We start from the raw sequence: 22,343 nt of genomic DNA on the forward strand, positions 1-22,343 counted from the left end.
TTAATCAATGCCCAACATATACATCAAGCTGTTGCTTGTTAATTATGAGCTATTAAACCCAGTGCTGTGTTGTGGGGAGAGAGAGCTGTGTAGTAGCAGGGGTACTGACTGGGTGTAGTAGTCGTTCCATTAGCTATTGAGGTCCACTCCTCCATCTCGTGTCAGAGCGGAGCCGCCTGTGTCACTGGTGCTAGTGTTCTTTCAGTGGCTGGGGGGAGCTAAGGCAGACATGTTTGAAGCACTGCTATCACGTGGTGGCAGCTGCCGGCTCCATCTGGGGCCTGAAACCTGATCTGAAACAGGAGAAGGGCTGGACACAGGCCAGCTGTTGCTCTCTCACATTGCTTCTTCCACACCTCAGGCAATTAAAGCTAAAGGGCCCGCCCCTCGCACCCTGTTTACTAGTAATAATAATAATATAATATACTAGTATTATAGCATCACTCATTTCCTTATGCAGGTATGGGCACAGTGGCAATAGCTGGGCTTATGCTCTGTTTGAATGTTCAGTGTGCTCTCTAAAATGAGAAATATAATTTCCATTTGTATGGTTTAATATTTCACTATAGCAGTGAGGATATAATCAGGGATGCCCATTTCTCTGAACTCTGCACCACGTACAGTGCCTGATTGACAGCCAAGATGAGGATACACAGTGGTGTATTTATCTCCCACTTCTTACGTAATTACAGTTTCAGTAATATGCTGTATTACAGTGAGTATCTTCCGGAGAGGGGTCAAGAGGAACAATGAACAAACAGCGCCGGAGAAGATGGCTGCCGTTTTACAGCCCTCTAACCAATTGTACTATTATGTGTGTTTTTCCGCGTTATTTGTAATTTATTTTGTACATAATGTTTCTGCCATCGTCTCTTATAACCAAAAAGAGCTTCTGGATATCAGGACAGCGATTACTCACCTCGTATTGGACGAAGATTTTTTCTTCAACGAGGCGGCCGCGAAGGATATCATACAGACACCCGACAAGGCCCAAATCCCCGTCATTCGCATGAGGAAGAGACGGAGATATCGTGGACGTAGGTCGGGGTGCCTTGTAAGGATCCGACGGCGAGCGAGTAAACTGCCGCTCCCATCAATCCTATTAGCCAATCTTCAATCATTGGAGAACAAATTGGATGACCTAAGATTACGGTTATCCTACCAACGGGACATTAAAAACTGTAATATATTATGTTTCACGAGTTGTGGCTGAACGACGACATGGATAACATACAGCTAGCGGGCTATACGCTACATCGGCAGGATAGAACGGCTGACTCCGGTAAGACAAGGGGTGGCGGTCTGTGTATATTTGTAAACAACAGCTGGTGCACAAAATCAAATACTAAGGAAGTCTCAAGGTTTTGCTCGCCTGAGGTAGAGTATTTAATTTTAATTTTAATTAATTTTACCTTTATTTAACTAGGCAAGTCAGTTAAGAACAAATTCTTATTTACAATGACGGCCTACACCGGCCAAACCAGGACGACGCTGGGCCAATTGTGCGCCGTCCTATGGGACTCCCAATCACGGCCGGTTGTGATACAGCCTGGAATCGAACCAGGGGGTCTGTAGTGATGCCTCAAGCACTGAGATGCAGTGCCTTAGACCACTGCGCCACTCGGGAGTATCTTATGATAAGCTGTAGACCACACTATTTACCAAGAGAGTTTTCATCTATATTTTTCATAGCTGTCTATTTACCACCACAAACCAATGCTGGCATTAAGATTGCACTGAATGAGCTGTATAAGGCCATAAATCAACAGGAAAACGCTCATCCAGATGCAGCGCTCCTAGTGGACGGGGACTTTAATGCAGGGAAATTTAAATCCGTTCTACCTAATTTCTACCAGCATGTTAAATGTGCAACCAGAGGAAAAAAAACTCTAGACCACCTTTACTCCACACACAGAGACACATACAAAGCTCTCCCTCACCCTCCATTTGGCAAATCTGACCATAACTCTATCCTCCTGATTCCTGCTTATAAGCAAAAACTAAAGCAGGAAGCACCAGTGACTCGGTTAATAAAAATGTGGTCAGATGACACATATGCTAAGCTACAGGACTGTTTTGCTAGCACAGACTGGAACATGTTCCGGGATTCTTCAGATAGCATTGAGGAGTACACCACATCAGTCACTGGCTTCATCAATAAGTGCATCGATGATGTCGTCCCCACAGTGACCGTACGGACATACCCCAACCAGAAGCCATGGATTACAGGAAACATCCGCACTGAGCTAAAGGGTAGAGCTGCCGCTTTCAAGGAGCGGGACTCTAACCCGGACGCTTATAAGAAATCCCGCTATGCCCTCCGACGAACCATCAAACAGGCAAAGAGTCAATACAGGACTAAGATTGAATCGTACTACACTGGCTCTGACGCTCGTCGGATGTGGCAGGGCTTGAAAACTATTACAGACTACAAAGGGAAGCACAGCCGCGAGCTGCCTAGTGACACAAGACTTCCAGACGAGCTAAACCACTTCTATGCTCGCTTCGAGGCAAGCAACACTGAAGCATGCATGAGAGCACCAGCTGTTCTGAATGACTATGTGATCACGCTCTCCGTAGCTGATGTGAGTAAGACTTTTAAGCAGGTCAACATTCACAAGGCCGCAGGGCCAGACGGATTACCAGGACGTGTACTCCGAGCATGTGCTGACCAACTGGCAAGTGTCTTCACTGACATTTTCAACATGTCCCTGACTGAGTCTGTAATACCAACATGTTTCAAGCAGACCACCATAGTCCCTGTGCCCAAGAACTCTAAGATAACCTGCCTAAATGACTACCGACCCGTAGCACTGACGTCTGTAGCCATGAAGTGCTTTGAAATGCTGGTCATGGCTCACATCAACAGCATTATCCCAGAAACCCTAGACCCACTCCAATTTGCATACCGCCCCAACAGATCCACAGATGATGCAATCTCTATTGCACTCCACACTGCCCTTTCCCACCTGGACAAGAGGAACACCTACGTGAGAATGCTATTCATTGACTACAGCTCAGCATTCAACAACATAGTGCCCTCAAAGCTCATCACTAAGCTAAGGATCCTGGGACTAAACACCTCCCTCTGCAACTGGATCCTGGACTTCCTGACGGGCCACCCCCAAGTGGTAAGGGTAGGTAACAATACATCTGCCACACTGATCCTCAACACGGGGGCCCCTCAGGGGTGCGTGCTCAGTCCCCTCCTGTACTCCCTGTTCACCCATGACTGCATGGCCAGGCACGACTCCAACACCATCATTAAGTTTGCCGACGACACAACAGTGGTAGGCCTGATCACCGACAACGATGAGACAGCCTATAGGGAGGAGGTCAGAGACCTGGCCGCGTGGTGCCAGGACAACAACCTCTCCCTCAACGTGACCAAGACAAAGGAGATGATTGTGGACTACAGGAAAAAAATTAGGACTGAGCACGCCCCCATTCTCATCGACGGGGCTGTAGTGGAACAGGTTGATAGCTTCAAGTTCCTTGGTGTCCACATCACCAACGAACTATCATGGTCCAAACACACCAAGACAGTCGTGAAGAGGGCACGACAAAGCCTATTCCCCCTCAGGAGACTAAAAAGATTTGGCATGGGTCCTCAGATCCTCAAAAAATTCTACAGCTGCACCATCGAGAGCATCCTGACTGGTTGCATCACCGCCTGGTATGGCAACTGCTTGGCCTCCGACCGCAAGGCACTACAGAGGGTAGTGCGTACGGCCCAGTACATCACTGGGGCCAAGCTTCCTGCCTTCCAGGATCTCTATATCAGGCGGTGTCAGAGGAAAGCCCTCAAAATTGTCAAAGACTCCAGCCACCCTAGTCATAGACTGTTCTCTCTGCTACCGCACGGCAAGCGGTACCGGAGTGCCAAGTCTAGGTCCAAAAGACTTCTCAACAGCTTCTACCCCCAAGCCATAAGACTCCTGAACAGCTAATCATGGCTACCCAGATTATTTGCACTGCCCCCCCACCCCATCATTTTACGCTGCTGCTACTCTGTTAATTATTTATGCATAGTCACTTTAACTCTGCCCACATGTACATATTACTTCAACTACCTCAACTAGCCGGTGCCCCCACACATTGACTCTGCACCGGTACCCCCCTATATATATAGCCTCCCTACTGTTATTTTATTTTACTTCTGCTCTTTTTTTTCTCAACACTTTTTTAGTTGTTGTTTTATTTTTTACTTTTTTGTTAAAAATAAATGCACTGTTGGTTAAGGGCTGTAAGTAAGCATTTCACTGTAATGTCTGCACCTGTTGTATTCGGCGCATGTGGCCAATAACATTTGATTTGATTTGATTTGAAGAGGCAATCTCCCGGGATCCGTGGCAATATGATCTCTCTCTCTCTCTCTCTCTCTCTCTCTGTCAGCTGCAATGGAGCTACCATGATCAGATTTAGATGATCAGCTGCATCCGTAATCCACCCAGAGATCCGTAGCACAGTGTTCAGGAACGCATTCATGAGTTAAAGTTAAAACCAGCCATGATCATGAGATCTATGACATAATGAGATGTTGACAAGCCTAAAGCGTCTTTTTTGGAATTAAAATGTTAATAGGGCAAGGCAAGGCAAGCTTGAAAGGGAAATGATATATCCCTTACATCAACTACTATTCTACTACAGGCTTGGCTGTGAAACAGATTGGCTGATGCTTTTAAGTTAGTCCTTTGTTGGAGAGCGGTCTGAGAGCGGTGTGGTGGTGGCAGCTTAGCAGGAGAGAGGCTGCAGCAGCAGCAGGTCCGACACTGAAGTGCCTTTTATCCCTGGCTGCAAGTCAGCTGCCCCGGTCACTAGCCCTGCCTGGTCACACTCCAAGTCCAACATTTGTAAAACACATGCACACACAAAACAAAATATCTGCTGTGCATGCTCAACTAAATAATATGCTTATAGAATGTTTTTAGAAAATCACAATTTATGAAAAGGATATTGACAAAACGTTAACCACACATAATGGGTTTTCCATACATAAGTCCAACCCTTTTTGGGTTTGACAGACACCTGTGTCCAGTCCAGCTGACAAGTTTCTATGAAGAATACATTTGTTTCATTGAAGTATGTAAGCCATTAGGCAGCTTATGCATTAAAATGTTGCATAAGCCATAGTGCGTGATTTCATTTGAATATTAGATTTAGGGAGAATAGGATGTCACCTTACGTTACAGATAATCTGCTTTTGGACTGCTCATTTCCAGAGCAGCTGTAGGAACATCCTTAAACGCTTAAGGTTCCAGGACCTCTATACCAGGCAGTGTCAGAGGAACGCCCAAAATAATGGTGAAAGACTCCAGCCACCCAAGCCATAGACTGTTCTCTCTGCTACCACGAGGAAAGCGGTACCAGTGCACCAAGTCTGGAACCAACAGGACCCTGAACAGCTTCTACCCCCAAGCCATAAAGACTGCTAAACAAGACTGCTAAATTGCTAATCAAATGGCTACCCGGACTACCTGAATTTACACTTTTTTGCACAAACTAACACGAGCATATTTATTACGAGCACACATGCATACTGACACCACACACACACACACACACACACACACACACACACATTATGTTATTATATCCTTGTGGGGACCTAAAATTAATTTTCCATTAAAAATCCTATTTTCACTAACCTTTACCCAAACCTTAACCCGTAACCCAAACCCTAAATCTAACTCCTAAACCTAACCCCTAACCCTATTTGTAACCCTAATTGTAACCCTAACCCTAAACCCTAAGTTTAAAATAGCCTTTGACCTCATGGGGATGTGGTAAATGTTCCCACGAGGGAGAATTGTACTTGTTTTACTATCCTTGTGGGGACATTTGAGGATTTTAGGTCCCTACAAGGATAGAAGAACCAACCAACACACACACACTTTCATACTCACCACATACGCTGCTGCTACTATCTTATCTATCCTGTTGCCTAGTCACTTTACCCCTACCTACAGTGCCTTCAGAAAGTATTCACACCCCTTGACTTTTTCCACATTTTGTTGTGTTACAAAGTGGCATTAAAATGGAAAACCCCCCAAAAAACATCTGATATATTTATGATGGGAGAAACAAACAATAGTCTTACATTTTGGAATGAATCGCCTTCATCAGAGCCTTGCGTAAGAAAACTGTGGGAGGCACCTACTGTATATACCCTCGCAGGGGAGTGTCCCACTCGTCATGTCAACCAAACATGTCAATAATATCTATACTGTCAGTAGTAGTAGTAGCAACTACACAGGTTATTCAAACAAGAGTATGATCATCATTCAAGATTCCTACACATACTTTCCACTTGAATAACAAAAGACAGAGAAATAAACAAAGAAAAACGTATTTACAAAAACAATGAGAAAGAGAGCTGTTTATTCAGACCCTTTGGCTCGCCGCAATCTAAGCAGTCAATCCAAAGTGCCTCTCTCTGTTACAATTACCTCACTATATTGCCACTGGAGGAAAGAGAAACTTTCTAAATTCCCCAGAATTTCAAGGTAGATGCTGAGCCATGACTGGCATTCACGTAATGCCGCGCGATCGCATAGTCCATATTTTTGGTGTGGATAGCTGTTTTTGTTCAGCTATTCTTACTTTGAGTGCGCATTTCGTCTGACCAGTATAAACAAGCCCACATGGGCATTTGAGCATGTAAACAACAATTAATGGGATTAAAATGGATTAAATTGTCATTTTCCGCCAACGATCTACACAAAATACTCTGTCAAAGTGGAAGAAAAATTAGAACTTAAATTTTTTATTAATGGAAAATAAAACACTATCTTGTTTAGATAAGTATTCAACCCCCTGAGTCAATACATGTTAGTATCACCTTTGGCATCGATTACAGCTGTGAGTCTTTCTGGGTAAGTCTCTAAGAGTTTAGCACACCTTGATTATACAATATTTACCCATTATTCTTGAATAAATTATTCAAGTGCTGATTGCTACACAGCCTTTTTCAAGTCTTGCCATAGATTTCCATGCAGGTTTAAGTCAAAACTGTAACTAGGCCACTCAGGAACATTCAATGTCGTCTTGGTAAGCAACTCCAGTGTATATTTGGCTTTGTATTTTAGGTAATTGTCCTACCGAAAGGTGAATTTGTCTCCCAGTGTCTGTTAGAAAGTAGACGGAACCAGGTTTTCCTCTAGGATTTTGCCTGTGCTTAGCTCTATTCCGTTTTTTATCCTAAAAACTCCCTAGTCCTTGCCGATGACAAGTGTAACAGTATTGCTTTCGTCCCTCTCCTCGCCCCCACCTGGGCTTGAAACCGGGACCCTCTACACACATCGACAAGTCACCCTCCAAGCATCGTTACTTATCACTCCACAAAAGCCGTGGCCCTTGCAGAGTAAGGGAAACAACTACTTCAAGGTCTCAGAGCGAGTGACATCACCGATTGAAACTCTACTAGCGTGCACCGCTAACTAGCTAGCCATTTCACACCGGTTACACAAATATACCCATAACATGATGCAGCCACCACCATGCTTGAGAATATGGAGTGGTACTCAGTGATATGTTGTGTTGGATTTGCCCCAAATATAACGCTTTGTATTCAGGACAAAAAGTTAATTTATTTGCCATATTTTTTGCAGTATTACTTTAGTGCCTTATTCTCTACAAGCTTCCTTCTTTTCACTCTGTCATTTAGGTTAGTATTTTGGAGTAACTACAATGTTGTTGATCCATCCTCAGTTATCTCCTATCCCAGCCATTAAACTCTGTAACTGTTTTAGTTACCATTGGCCTCATGGTGAAATCCCTGAGCAGTTTCCTTCCTCTTTAGCAACTAGGTTAGGAAGGGCGCCTGTATCTTTGTAGTGACTGGGAGTGATGATACACCATCCAAAGTTTAATTAATAACTACACCATGGTCAAAGGACATTCAATGTCTGCATTTTCTTTACTCATCTACCGATGAGGCCATTCTTGAACATGGAGTGAGACAATCTTTCTAATTTGCTAGAGAACCAGTTCGGATTTAAGTATAACTTTTGTATGACTGAAGCTTTTAGTGATAGGTCTAATGCTTTAATATTTAATAATGTCTGTCCTCCGAATTCATATTCATTATATAAATAGGCCCGTTTAATTTTGTCCGTTCCAAATTAAATGGAATCTTTTTTTCTCATGTAATTTAAAAAACTGTTCGCTAGGTGTAGGCAAGACCATAAGCAAATAGGTAAACTGGGATAATACTAAAGAGTTAATCAGGGTGATTTTTCCACAAATAGACAGGTATTTACCTTTCCATGGTAGCAAGATCTTATCTATTTTTGCTAACTTTCTATTAAAATGTATTGGAGTGAGATGATTCATTTCATTTGGGATATGTATTCCGAGTATATCCACATCACCATCAGACCATTTTATTGGTAAATTACATGGTAATGTAAAATTGTATTTTTTAGTGATCCAATACGTAATATAGTACATTTATCATAATTTGGCTGTAATCCAGAGAGGTTAGAAAATGTATCTAGATCCTCTATGAGGCTGTGGAGGGATTCAAGTTGTGGATTTAAAAGAAAACATGAATCATCAGCGTACAATGACACCTTTGTTTTTAAACCCTGGATTTCTAATCCCTTGATATTATTGTTGGATCTGATTTTAATAGCTAACATTTCGATGGCCTTAATAAATAGATATGCCGATAGTGGACAACCTTGTTTTACTCCTCTTGACAGTTTAAAACTTTCTGAGAAATAGCCATTATTTACTATTTTACACCTAGGGTTACTATACATGATTTTAACCCATTTTATAAGAGATTATCCAAAGTTTAAATGCTCCAGGCATTTATATATAAACTCCAGTCGTACTTTATCAAATGACTTTTCAAAGTCTGCTATGAATAGCAGGCCTGGTTTCCCTGATTTTTCATAGTGTTCTATTGTTTACAGTACTTGCCTTATATTATCTCCAATGTATCGTCCATGTAAAAAACCTGTCTGATTAGAAGGAATAATGTCAAACAATAACTTTTTAATTCTATGTGCAATACATTTTGCTAGAATTTTTGCACCATAACACTGAAGTATTAGGGGCCTCCAATATTTTAAATGGACTGGATCTTTATATTTCCCACTTGTATCCTGTTTCAGTAATAATGAAATCAGACCTTCTTCTTGAGTGTCTGATAATCTACCATTTACATAGGAGTGGTTAAAACATGCTAATAACGGTCCTCTGAGTATATCAAAAAAGGTTTGGTATACCTCGACTGGTATGCAATCCAACCCTGAAGTTTTCCCGGACTTAAAGTCTAATTGCATCCAGAAGTTCCTCCTCTGTAATTTCACCTTCACATTAGTATTTCTGTATGGCTGTTAATTTTACATTATCAATAGAAAACAAATCCCTACAATTAGCTTCAGTTAGAGGAGATGGAGGCGACTGAAACGAAAACATATGCTTAAAGTACTTCCTCCTTCAAAATATCATTTGGTGAATCATGGGTGACGCCGTCATCATGGGTGACTCTGTCGATGTGCCCTTCTTTGCGAATCATTGGAAAACCTCCCTGGTCTTTGTGGTTGAATCTGTGCTTGAAATTCACTGCTCGACTGAGGTACCTTACAGATTGTATGTGTGGGGTACAGAGATGGGATAGTCATTTAAAAATCATGTTAAACAGTATTATTATTGCACATAGTGAGTCCATGCAACTTATTTGACTTGTTAAGCACATTTGAACTCCTGAACTTATTTAGGCTTGCCATAACAAAAGGGTTGAATACTTATTGACTCAAGACATTTCAGCTTTTCATTTTTTATTAATTTGTAAACATTTCGAAAAACATAATTCCACTTTGACATTATGGGGTGTTGTGTGTAGATCAGTGACACTTCTCAATTTCATCCATTTTAAATTCAGGCTATAACACAAAATGTGGAAGAAGTCAAGGGATGTGAATACTTTCTGAAGGCAGTTTATTAGGTACACCCATCTAGTACCGGGTCGGACCCCCCTTTGCCTTCAGAACAGCCTGAATTATTCTGGGAATTCTACAAGGTGTCGGAAACATTCCACAGAGATGTTAGTCCATGCTGACGCGATGGCATCACGCAGTTGCTGCAGATTGGACGACGGTATATTGATGCTGCGAACAGCCCGTTCCATCTCATCCCAAAGATGCTCTATTGGGTTGAGGTCTGGGGACTGCGCAGGCCACTCAAGTAAACTGAACGCACTGTCATGTTCCAGGCGATGTTTTAACACTCCTTTATAGTCCAGTGTTGGTGATCACGTGCCCACTGGAGCCGCTTCTTCTTGTTTTTAGCTGATAGGAGTGGAACCTGGTGTGGTCGTCTGCTGCAATAGCCCATCCGTGACAAGGACCAATGAGTTGTGCGTTCCGAGATGCCGTTCTGCACACCACTGTTGTACTGCGCCGCTATTTGTACTGCGCCATTTGTGGTCAGCCTGTTAGCTTGCACAATTCTTTCCATTCTCCCTCGACCTCTCATCAACAAGCTGTTTTAGCCCACAGGACTGCCGCTGACTGGATGTTTTTTTGTTTTTGCACCATTCTCGGTAAATCCTAGACACTGTTGTGCGTGAAAAGCCCAGGAGGGCGGCCGCTTCTGAGATACAGGATCCGGCACGCCTGGCACCGACGATCATACCACGCTCAAAGTCGCTTAGGTCAGTCGTTTTGCCCATTCTACCATTCCATTGAACAGCAGTTGAATGCCGCAATGCCTGTCTGCCTGCTTTATATAACAAGCCACGGCAACGTGCCTTGCTGTCTGTAGGAGCAATCCATTTTCGTGAACAGGGTGGTGTACCTAATAAACTACACGGTGAGTGTATATGTACATACAGTGAGGGAAAAAAGTATTTGATCACCTGCTGATTTTGTACGTTTGCTTTTTAATGAGGGAAATAAGTATTTGACCCCTCTGCAAAACATGACTTAGTACTTGGTTGCAAAACCGTTGTTGGCAATTACAGAGGTCAGACGTTTCTTGTAGTTGGCCACCAGGTTTGCACACATCTCAGGAGGGATTTTGTCCCACTCTTTGCAGATCTTCTCCAAGTCATTAAGGTTTTGAGGCTGACGTTTGGCAACTCGAACCTTCAGCTCCCTCCACAGATTTTCTATGGGATTAAGGTCTGGAGACTGGCTAGGCCACTCCAGGACCTTAATGTGCTTCTTCTTGAGCCACTCCTTTGTTGACTTGGCCGTGTGTTTTGGGTCATTGTCATGCTGGAATACCCATCCACGACCCATTTTCAATGCCCTGGCTGAGGGAAGGAGGTTCTCACCCAAGATTTGACGGTACATGGCCCCGTCCATCGTCCATTTGATGCGGTGAAGTTGTCCTGTCCCCTTAGCAGAAAAACACCCCCAAAGCATAATATTTCCACCTCCATGTTGGACGGTGGGGATGGTGTTCTTGGGGTCATAGGCAGCATTCCTCCTCCTCCAAACACGGTGGGTTGAGTTGATGCCAAAGAGCTCGATTTTGGTCTCATCTGACCACAACACTTTCACCCAGTTCTCCTCTGAATCATTCAGATGTAGTTCTGGGCTGATTCCTCACCGTTCTCATGATCCTTGCAATTCCACGAGGTGAGATCTTGGATGGAGCCCCAGGCCGAGGGAGATTGACAGGTCTTTTGTGTTTCTTCCATTTGCGAATAATCGCACCAACTGTTGTCACCTTCTCACCAAGCTGCTTGGCGATGGTCTTGTAGCCCATTCCAGCCTTGTGTAGGTCTACAATCTTGTCCCTGACATCCTTGGAGAGCTCTTTGGTCTTGACCATGATGGAGAGTTTGGAATCTGATTGATTGATTGCTTCTGTGGACAGGTGTCTTTTATACAGGTAACAAACTGAGATTAGGAGCACTCCCTTTAAGAGTGTGCTCCTAATCTCAGCTCGTTACCTGTATAAAAGACACCTGGGAGCCAGAAATCTTTCTGATTGAGAGGGGGTCAAATACTTATTTCCCTCATTAAAATGCAAATCAATTTATAACATTTTTGACATGTGTTTTTCTGGATTTTTGTTGTTGTTATTCTGTCTCTCACTGTTCAAATAAACCTACCATTAAAATTAGAGACTGATCATTTCTTTGTCAGTGGGCAAACATACAAAATCAGCAGGGGATCAAATTATTTTTCCCCTCACTGTAGCTACCTCAATTACCCCTGTACATCAACTTGGTACTGGTACTCCCTGTACTGTACATAGCCATGTTATTTTCTACTTCCTGTATATAGCCATGTTATTTTCTACTTTCTGTATATAGCAATGTAATTTTTTACTCGTTATTGTTATTAGTTATTCACTGTGTATTTATTCCTCGTGTCACTATTTCTACATTTTTATTTAAATGTTTTTTCTTTAACTCTGCATTGTTGGAAAAGGACCCGTAAGTAAGCATTTCACTGTTAGTCTACACCTGTTGTTTACAAAGCATGTGGCTAATAAAATTTGATTTGATTTGATTTTTTGAGTGCTTGCGCCTAAGCACTTTATTCCATCCAAGTGAAAAGGTTGTTTGTAATGATTCTAGTGAGAGCTCCGTGAGTATCTTCTTTTAAAAGGTTGGTGGTGGAGATTTGGCATCGAGAGGGTCTGCTATAATTTTGGAGAGGTAATGATAAGGAAGTTAATGAACCATTTAACATGGGAAAGTAGGCTACCTACCGGTATTGTAGATATTATTTCCTGGGTTGGTTTGGTCATTTGCATAGTTATCTGTTGGGATGAGTCTGAATCGAAGCACGTAAAGCCCCATAAGCCTCTGTTTTAGGGTCCTGTGGATTTTAGCCATCTGTTTTTATTTATATATTTTTCCCACATCCTCCTCCCTAGTGGAGCGGCTAAGCCTCCCTCCACTGATGATGTCACAGACAGTGCCCCGCCCTGACCTCCCTCCCCCCCCTGTGCCTGGTCATGTGTCCAGTTCGGTTCCACTTAACCAGTCTCTCTCTCCTCAGATATCCACTTAAGATGGATGAGATGGGCCTAATGTTCAGACTGGGAGCAGGCTGGGGCTGCCTTAATAATCTTATTTTCATCTCCTTTCCTTCACCTGCACTAATCTGAAAACACAGGATAGGTAGAAGGGAAGCAGTATTAGTTCTGCTCAGTTTGGAGGAAGGAGGGGAGATTATGAAAAAGATGTACTTTAGACTACTGATATGCATCGCCACCCTGACAGCTGGCTGTCTGAGAGTAGGCTGGTGCTGGGTGGAGGAGAGCTGTTGAGTAGGCTGGGAGTAGGCTGGTGCTGGGTGGAGGAGAGCTGTTGAGTAGGCTGGGAGTAGACTGGTGCTGGGAGGAGGAGAGCTGTTGAGTAGGCTGGTGCTGGGTGGATGAAAGGTGTTGAGTAGGGATGTGACAAATATAAACGTTTTCTTCATGTTTAAACTGCAATTTGTTTTATCGGTTTTCCCTTATCATAACATTCTATATGAATTCACAATGCAGCTGTACTGCTGCCAGAAACGGTTTGGGTCTCTTGCTTGCATTTCTCTACCATTTTTCCAACTGTTAACGACGATGACGTAATTGTGGAGAGTCGACTCCAAAATATTTGATTAATCAACTCCTTGCACGTCAACTCCCATTTCTGAGTGTCAAGATTCGATTCCGCTAGTAATCGACTCCTAAGATTCAGTATTTTTGGAACAGTACTTCCGAGAACATAAACACTCGCTAGCTCGGGGAAGGGTACAGTATAGGCAGGTCGGTCACCAGGCACACAGTCAGAACCGTGCACTAGGCCTTGTAGCAATCAAAAGCTGTATCTCGCAATTTCTTGGCTTGCAATGTCTCACAACTTCAGTAAAGCAGGGCCTATCATCAATGAATAGGCTAGGATATTCTACACGCAACAGACCGAAGACTGAACACACACTCGCATCATTAGCGAGGAGAAAGAGCAGGCGAGCCAGCGCGACGGAGAGAGAGGATGGGGCATTCAGAAAGAACCGTCCTCATATGTCTTGGTAATCTGTATCTCACAATGTCTTGTCTTGTATGCCTCACGTTCACCAAAGTAGCCTAAAGTTTGCCTCTTCCTCACTGGTTTTATTTAAATTACACAACTTTCCCCAGGGCTATATAGCCTATTGTCTAGTTAGGCTATAACATGGAAAATTAAATCACTGCACTGTGATTAACATTTTTCTTAACGTTAAGGATCCCAATTTCATTTTAACATTTAAACAGGAGGAGGCTGGTGCTGGGTGGATGAGGTGTGTGGAGGAGGCTAATGCTGGCCTGGGTGGCTGATGTGTCTAGGGCCCTATAAAATCGGTTATTTTTTTCCTGCTTCCGTTTAGATTTTTCCCAAATTCTATTTTCTCCATTTAGTTTTTCCTCTTCCTAGCTACATTTGTTCATAAGTACATAATGCCCTTGCATCATCATCGTGGAGGAAGGATGTTGTGTTAAGCCGATGATGATTACATTTTAGGTTCTTAGCTCTACATGGTGGCTAAGCCTGAGGGATCTTAGGATGTTCTAGTAAGCGTGGATGCATCGCTGAGTTGTCTCATGGAATCTATCAAAAGGCCTATACTGTTTCACATACAACATTATATTATTGTTTTTCAACCATTTGTCACCATAATCTTGAGACGTTGATCCACCTATTGAATATGTTAATAACCACTAATTGTTATCCATTACTAATGGGGTTATTTTTTTTTCTTTTTCAGGAACCGATAAAGTCCCGGGCTCCACAGCTTCACTTGGAATATAGATTTTATAAACAGTTGGGAAGTTCAGGTAAGCACATACAGCTACAGTATTATAACTGTTTAATAGCACTGTGTTAGCTAGTAGGCTCAGCTGGATGGATGGAGACGTAGCTGGGAGATGTGAAAGCCCTGTCCCCCTCCTACAGATGGTTGGTCGATAGCAGGCCCAGGCCAATCATGCCATAGCTATGTGCTCTCTCTGTGCTGTGATCCGTGGGGCTGTGCTGTGCTGTACCTCCAGCCCTTTGATGTGGCCGCTTGGCTTCAGAGGGGAGAGGTGGGGCAGTAGGATCAGGTGGTGGGGAGGGACAGGGACCTGGAACAGCCCACAGCACAGCTTGGCCAGCCTGGCATGCTTAGTGTTTGATCCTCTCACTGCTTAATTCTTTCATTGAAAAATATGTCTCTGACATTAGACCACTGCTTTTTTTAGCCAAAGTGATGAGTACTGTACTTTTCATCATTAGTTAGTTCAAGTCACTTTCTATGAGCGTTTGATCTGTTAAGAAAACAACTGGTGAATATATTGTATTTATGGTACATAAATAGATTGTATTGTATTTGAGGGTAGGTAGGGACAAGCTGACCACTTGTATTCTAATTACACTAAATGTGACTGAGGACACTCGTCTTTGATCCTTTTGGCTTTTAAATGAAAAAGATGAACAGCTTGGGCAAAGCCTGTGCATCCATTTGATCACTGGAGTGGAAGGCCACACACACGCACTCTAAGACGAGTGTGTGTGTGTGTGTATGTCACTGCGCCCAGTGATGTTCTCTTTCATAAGACAAGTGTGTGTCTCTTTCTCTCTCGTAGAGAGCTGATCACCTGCCAGCTTGCTCTCTGTCCCTGTGCCAGAGCAACAGCTCCACAGTGTTAATAGGGAGTTGGAGCTCAGGGCATTAGAGGTGGCCTAGGCTAGTCTATTTATAGATGGCCTTCAATGTGCAGTAGGGCCATTATCGTATATCTACTTCCATCGCTCGTCTCGGCAATGCCTCTGCCTGCCTGAAGAAGAAAGCCCAGGGAAACTCTCTCATGATGTACAGGGAAAAGGGCTGGCCTATCTCTGTCTGTCAGCTATCCTTTGTTGTGATCTAACTGACTGGGCCAGTAGTTGTATTCCCAATCCCAGGCAGCACAGCATAGCACAATGTAGTATTTAGCTGCCTTACACCTATTTGGGAACAGAGTCGATTGAAGTCGCTTGTGGATCCTCATCCATTCATTGAATAGTGAGTCTTTATCCCCACTCCTTGGGCCAGCCCGTTGAAGGAGTCCAGGCAGCAGCCCCTCTGTAGCGTTTCCACTGATGCGTTATACACATCCTGACTTCCCTCTTCTGGCCACTGTGGCAGAGGGACCACCAGAGAAAGGCCTGCTACAATCTCATAGGCTAAGCTAAATATGGAGCCAGTGACAATGTTGGTCCAGCTTCCCTCCCATTATAGAATGGAGGGGGAAAAGTGTTCCTCTTACTGGTTGCTACATCCATTGAAAAATGAATGTGTGGAGTAGTGAGGAATTATCAAAGTCTTCTTTCTGCTGCTGATTCTTCTGTAAAAATTATTCTGAATGGTACCGATGGATACAGGCATGTAGTCCTTTTACAATATGAATGTGACATAACGTAAGCCAGGGTCAAGCCCTGGTCTGAACCTGGACTCCACGGCCACAAATACTGGAGCGGTGTCAGCTGTACATGGTGCTTAAGAGGAGCTTATCTAAAGAGTGTTAATTCTCTCCTGCCCTGGAAAGCACCCAATCACTAGAACAACACATTCAGTTACACACACTAGCTGGCCTGGCCACGCCCCAACCCCACCATTAACCACTGAGCATGGAGTGTCTAACTGAGACATCATCCACTTTTTATGTCACTATCAATAATTTAAATGAATGACTGGTTGACTGAGCTCACACAGTCCTGATAGCATGTTCTTCTCTTATGAAAGCACTGCACGTGACCTGTCTCCTTATGAGATAATTAAAATGTCACTGATAATATCAGTGCATGTGAATATTTAGTAACCCATCATCAAGGCTTTGCCTTAAAGCATTACCTGCTCTTACACAAGTTGTGTGTGTGTGTGTGTGTGTGTCCTTATACCATGCCCACAGCCCTGGTATCTTGGGAGTGATAAATCAATCAGAGTTTGAAGTGATCGTCTGTGGTCCATCCAGTCCTGAGCAGTCTGGATATTTCATGCGCTGCCTGCCTGGGATGGATAACATAACCTACCACTGAGTCACGCAGGCTCTATGCAGGGCAGGCCGGCTGGACGATCACGTTTCAGCCCGGCTACATCGCCACAGCGCTGACCGCCCGCCCGGCCTAATGGAATCAGCGCTTTCTTTTCTCTCCCCGATGCACTCGGCATTCTAAATGTTTAATTGAGACCGCCTCCCTCTCGGGCTCGGCCTAAACTTTGACATTTCATTGTAGGGCAACGTTGTCTGCCACAGTGTCCAGACTGAGAGGGGCCCCTGTCTTAGACAATACTCTGGATTGTTCTCGACACATTTCACTTGTGTTTGGAGAGAGTGGGTCGTGAGCAGTGCACAGAATGGCACTGGAAGGCAGCAGAATAGACTTTGAAGATATTGGTGCTGCGGACAGCAGCCAATTATATCTGTTGTCATAAATCACGATAAAGAATTGTTTCTAGGAAACCACTCGCCCCTTGCAAAAGTGCTTTTATTACAGGCGTGATTGGCGAGGGTTATTTTTACACCGGAATAACATCATCCACATAATATTTAGCAAATATGATTAGGTCTAGCTTTAGTAAAGGATAAAATCATTATCTTTTTCAATGGTTTCTCTGAAATTGACATTTATTCTTTCCATTTCAGTTAAAGCTTTTCCCCAGCTGTTATCCTTGTTTTGTTTACAGCTCTAGAGTTCCCCAGTAGGGAGTACTGTAGGTGTAGTCAGGGACAGTTGTTCTAGCGTAGCCACTTTCCTGTTGATTAATGCATTGGTCGGGCTGCTGAATGCCCTCCCTCCAGATTTGGGCAGGCTTTGATGAGTCAGCTTCCTTGTTGATCTCTTGTAGCTGCCGCCTTGTCCGCCATCACCATCATTACCAGGTAAATCCTGCTGTCTAAAGCGCCCCGGGACAGCTGTGTGGCTGTGTGAGATCTGCACTGCTTTGCTGTGGGAGTGACATGAGGGGTGATCAGGTAAATCCTGCTCTAATCCCTCCCCTCCTCCTCACACACACACACAGCCTCCAGGCCAGCCTGCAGTACCACTAAAGCTGCTGATCCTCTCCTCTCTCTGACGGGGTTGGGGTGCCCTCGGGGCGACAGCCGCCTGCCGGGAGGGGAGCATGCAGTCACTTTGGCACAACTGCCAGCCAAGGAATGGAATGAAGGCCACTGGCGTCAGATACTGATCTGAACTGGTGAGGCATAACCTGGAGCTGTATGTATCCTTGGCGGCTGGACCATAAGGTCATGGTGGCCATGGGGTCACAAATGGCCATTGCCCTTTGTTCTATTCCACATTGGGAAAATAGTTACTGTTAAACTGGAAGTCTCCTCTTCAGAGAGAATTTTTACTGTGATGATAAACTCCTAAATTCCTCCTAGGTCACACATACTACATTACCAAAAGTATGTGGACACCTGCTCGTCGAACATCTCATTCCAAAATCAAAATCCTGGGCATTAATATGGAGTTGGTCCCCCTTTGCTGCTATAACAGCCTCCAGCCTCCACCAAACTTTACAGTTGGCACTATGCATTCGGGCAGGTAGCGTTCTCCTGGCATTCACCAAACCCAGATTTGTCCATTGGACTGCCAGATGGTGAAGCGTGATTCATCACTCCAGAGAACACGTTTCCACTGCTCCAGAGTTCAATGGCGGCGAGCTTTACACCACTCCTGCCGACGCTTGGCACTGTGCATGGTGATCTTAGGCTTGTGTGTGGCTGCTCGGCAATGGAAACTCATTTCATGAAGCTCCCAACGAACAGCTCTTGTGCTGACGTTGCTTCCAGAGGCAGTTTGGAACTCGGTAGTGAGTGTTGCAACCAAGGACAGACGATTTTTGATGAACTGACTTGTCGGAAAGGTGGCATCCTATGGCGGTGCCAAGTTGAAAGTCACTGAGCTCTTCAGAAAGGCCATTCTACTGCCAATGTTTATCTATGGAGATTGCATGGCTGTGTGCTCGATTTTATACACCTGTCAGCAGCAGGTGTGGCTGAAATAGCCGAATCCACTAATTTTAAGGGGTGTCCATATACTTTTGTATATATAGTGTATGACCACATGACAGAGTGTGTTGGCAAACAGTTTTTTCCAACACAAGGCATCAACGTTGACACGTTTTTGTTTACCATCCATGTTGTTCTAATCTAAACCGCCTTCCCACACACGTAGGCTGCTCAATATCAACATGCCTCTGTAGCCTGATTCATGTCAGCAAATCAAAGCCCTAGTACCCTTCTTTAGCTACCACCTTTCATGCATCCATAGTCCCTCAGCCTCTAAGGTTTTTTAGAAGGGACTAATGCTTTTAATGCTTTTAGAATATCTGTGTCTCTTATGATGCTAAAACAGATGGTTAGTAACTAAAGCCTTTTTAAACCTTTAGGATACTAGCATGCTCCCGGTAAATTGTGTGGTCCCGCTCATATATCATGAGTCCATGCCTGTCTCTGTGTTGCAGAGGGTATTCCTCAGGTGTACTACTTTGGGCCGTGTGGGAAGTACAATGCCATGGTGCTGGAGCTGCTAGGGCCCAGCCTGGAAGACCTGTTTGATCTCTGCGACCGCACCTTCTCCCTCAAGACTGTCCTCATGATAGCCATACAGCTGGTAAGATTTTAATTGTTGTTTTACGTAAGTGTCTTACACACAGGTGCCCAACCCATAGTTTATAAGACTACTCTATGATGTCAGTTATCTCTATAGTCTATAGATGTGTTGATGGCTCATAAAGGTTTACAGTGTTTGCATTTGAAAAGTGCATTGAGAGAGTTTGAGATCTTAGCTTGTCTACATGCTCTGTGCTCTGCCTCCCAGATAACGCGGATGGAGTTTGTCCACACGAAGAGCTTGATATACAGGGACGTCAAGCCAGAAAACTTTTTGGTGGGGCGGCCGGGCAGCAAGAGGCAGCACACAATCCACATTATCGACTTCGGGCTGGCCAAAGAATACATCGACCCAGAGACCAAAAAACACATCCCTTACCGGGAGCACAAGAGCCTGACAGGCACGGCACGCTACATGAGCATCAACACACACCTGGGGAAGGGTGAGAAATAATAATGAAGACACATGCTGCTGTGTTATTGGAAAGATGGACCTTTTCTTTCCTAATCCTGTGAACCTGTCCTGGGCTGAAGTTGATTAGCAAGTTTTCCATTATGTTCAGTAAGGGCCGAATCCCAACTTGAGATCTGTACACATATCTGTACACATAACTTCCATAATGTAGATAGATCATGCATTGATTAATGCATTTGAGGTTTTCACATTAGGACATCAGCCTTATGGTGTCATATATAGTGGTGGATAACTGTGTGAGTAACAAACTCTTCTTCTGCTCTCATCCAGAGCAAAGCAGGCGGGATGATCTGGAGGCTCTGGGTCACATGTTTATGTACTTCCTGCGAGGCAGCCTTCCCTGGCAAGGCCTGAAGGTATACAGTTTCATGATATCTACATGACCTCAGACACACATACCCTGTCGCTTAGCCCCCCAGCGCAAAGTAACTTATTTCATTCAAGACCCAAGTGACATTTCAAGGCCTCAGACTCTAGAAAGTGTTTACAGTATTTAGGGAAGAGGAAGACATGCTAGGGGAAAATACTATGTAAATAGTGTTGTAACCAAACACAGAAAGGATTTTCACCTCTGAGATTTTAATCGTCTCTGTGTAGTTGGATTAATAATGGAAAAAAATATTCATGAAATACGATTCTACATTTTCTGTTTTATTTCTATCATTGTGCAATCTATACCGGATACCACCGTTTAGCTCATACCTTTTGGTCTCTGCAGTTTTTAATAGATGTAAATGGCATCTTATTATATCAACATAAGTCACTCCCACACTTTCCCCTTTGAGGTCCTCTCCACCCAGGCTAGTGTCAAGAAGAGGTCCTGTGTGGCAGTGTATAGCTAGCAAACTGTAGAATATCATGGTAGAACTTCATAACAGCTTCATATCGATGGGATGACTCAAGATATAAAATGGCTTACAAGAGGATTTGGATGTGGATGCGAACTAAGACACTTTAATGTTCTACATGTGTGAACATTATTCCCATTCAATTACACTACCTCCAGCTATGTATTACCCCAAACTTGGTATTATATTGTGCATTCTGCAAAGCTGTAGTTTTTCGACTCTACTGTGCTGTGTGGGAATTAAAGCTAAATACGTAGGAGAATAATTGTTGTACTGTCTGTTGATTCCAGGCGGACACGTTGAAGGAGAGGTATCAGAAGATTGGAGATACCAAGCGAGCTACGCCAATTGAAGTGCTTTGTGAAAGCTTCCCCGGTCAGTACCACCATTTTGATTTGATTGGTTTCATTTGGAATTTCCATTACTCCTTTTTGTTTAGGTCTAGTTCTAGATCAGTTTATGCAAATGAAATAATTGTGTGCCTTTGTCCTTTGCTGCAGAAGAGATGGCCACCTATCTGCGCTACGTGAGGAGGCTGGACTTCTTTGAGAAACCTGATTACGACTACTTACGGAAACTCTTCACTGACCTCTTCGATAGGAACGGCTACGTCTTTGATTATGAATACGACTGGGTCGGCAAGCCACTCGTGAGTCTCCTTCATCACTTGCTTCTTCTCCCTATTCAAAGTTTTTAGTGGACCACTTGACCCCTCTATCTGAAGATTTTCATTTGTCTATTTCTGTAAATAATCAGACTGTATCAAAATTGAGATTTCCTGTGATGTCTCAGTGGTTCAAGGGCCTATTTCTTCCCGTGTCATATTCATATCTTCATGTTGTGGTCGGTGTAAAGTATTTTCCCCCACGATTTTTATGTCCTAGATAAAATGCTGTGTCATTCTGTTCCCAACCATAGCCCACACCGATAGGCCCTATCCCCAGTGACACACCCGCTCAGCCCAGCAGAGACAAAGCACAACAGCAGACCAAAAACCAGGTGAGCTTACCGCCGCCTGCCACACCCACCCACCCACCTCGTCAGTCAAGTTCCCCCTTGTCTCAGAGGCAACTGCCAAACCTCCTGTCCTACTCTCAGCTTCCTCAGGAATATGGCCTCTTTTACAATGTTACCTTTATTCTCTCCAACTCTTCAAATTACTCTTTACTCTGTTGTTGCTATTGAACAAGAATGATTGGGAACTGATGACCCTATTATAATTGTAGTTAAATGTTGTAGCATCATCTTTGAAAGTTGAACTGTTTTAGAATTGGAGGGTTTTGTCTTCAACCTTCCTCCTTAAGAACTAGTCATTGCATTGCAAAATGCAGTGCATTGTTCACATCAGCAATGACAAAGCTGTTTGCTTAATGTGTGGCAAAATTGCATGCCTTCTTTTCCTTTGCTTGTTCTATCAGCATGCTATTTGAGCCTTGATCCTACTA

At 43.8% G+C, this 22,343-nt stretch overlaps 1 protein-coding gene across 3 annotated transcripts in view; it reads left to right on the forward strand.

Annotated features, from left to right (window-relative positions):
* LOC311131556 (casein kinase I) overlaps positions 1-22,343 on the forward strand; it is a 55,359-nt gene that overhangs the window by 20,029 nt on the left and 12,987 nt on the right. For 2 of the 3 annotated variants that reach the window (XM_084164608.1, XM_084164610.1), the window contains exons 3-9: positions 14,703-14,772; positions 19,428-19,576; positions 19,784-20,018; positions 20,321-20,406; positions 21,189-21,273; positions 21,399-21,547; positions 21,817-21,897. In XM_084164608.1, coding sequence (XP_084020734.1) covers positions 14,703-14,772; positions 19,428-19,576; positions 19,784-20,018; positions 20,321-20,406; positions 21,189-21,273; positions 21,399-21,547; positions 21,817-21,897 — 855 coding nt within the window. The remainder of the gene's footprint in view (positions 1-14,702; positions 14,773-19,427; positions 19,577-19,783; positions 20,019-20,320; positions 20,407-21,188; positions 21,274-21,398; positions 21,548-21,816; positions 21,898-22,343) is intronic. The other variant, XM_084164609.1, reaches the window with a different exon arrangement.

This window comes from Coregonus lavaretus, assembly GCF_964263955.1.
Source record: "Coregonus lavaretus genome assembly, chromosome: 6".
In the NCBI taxonomy this organism is placed as follows: Eukaryota; Metazoa; Chordata; class Actinopteri; order Salmoniformes; family Salmonidae; genus Coregonus; species Coregonus lavaretus.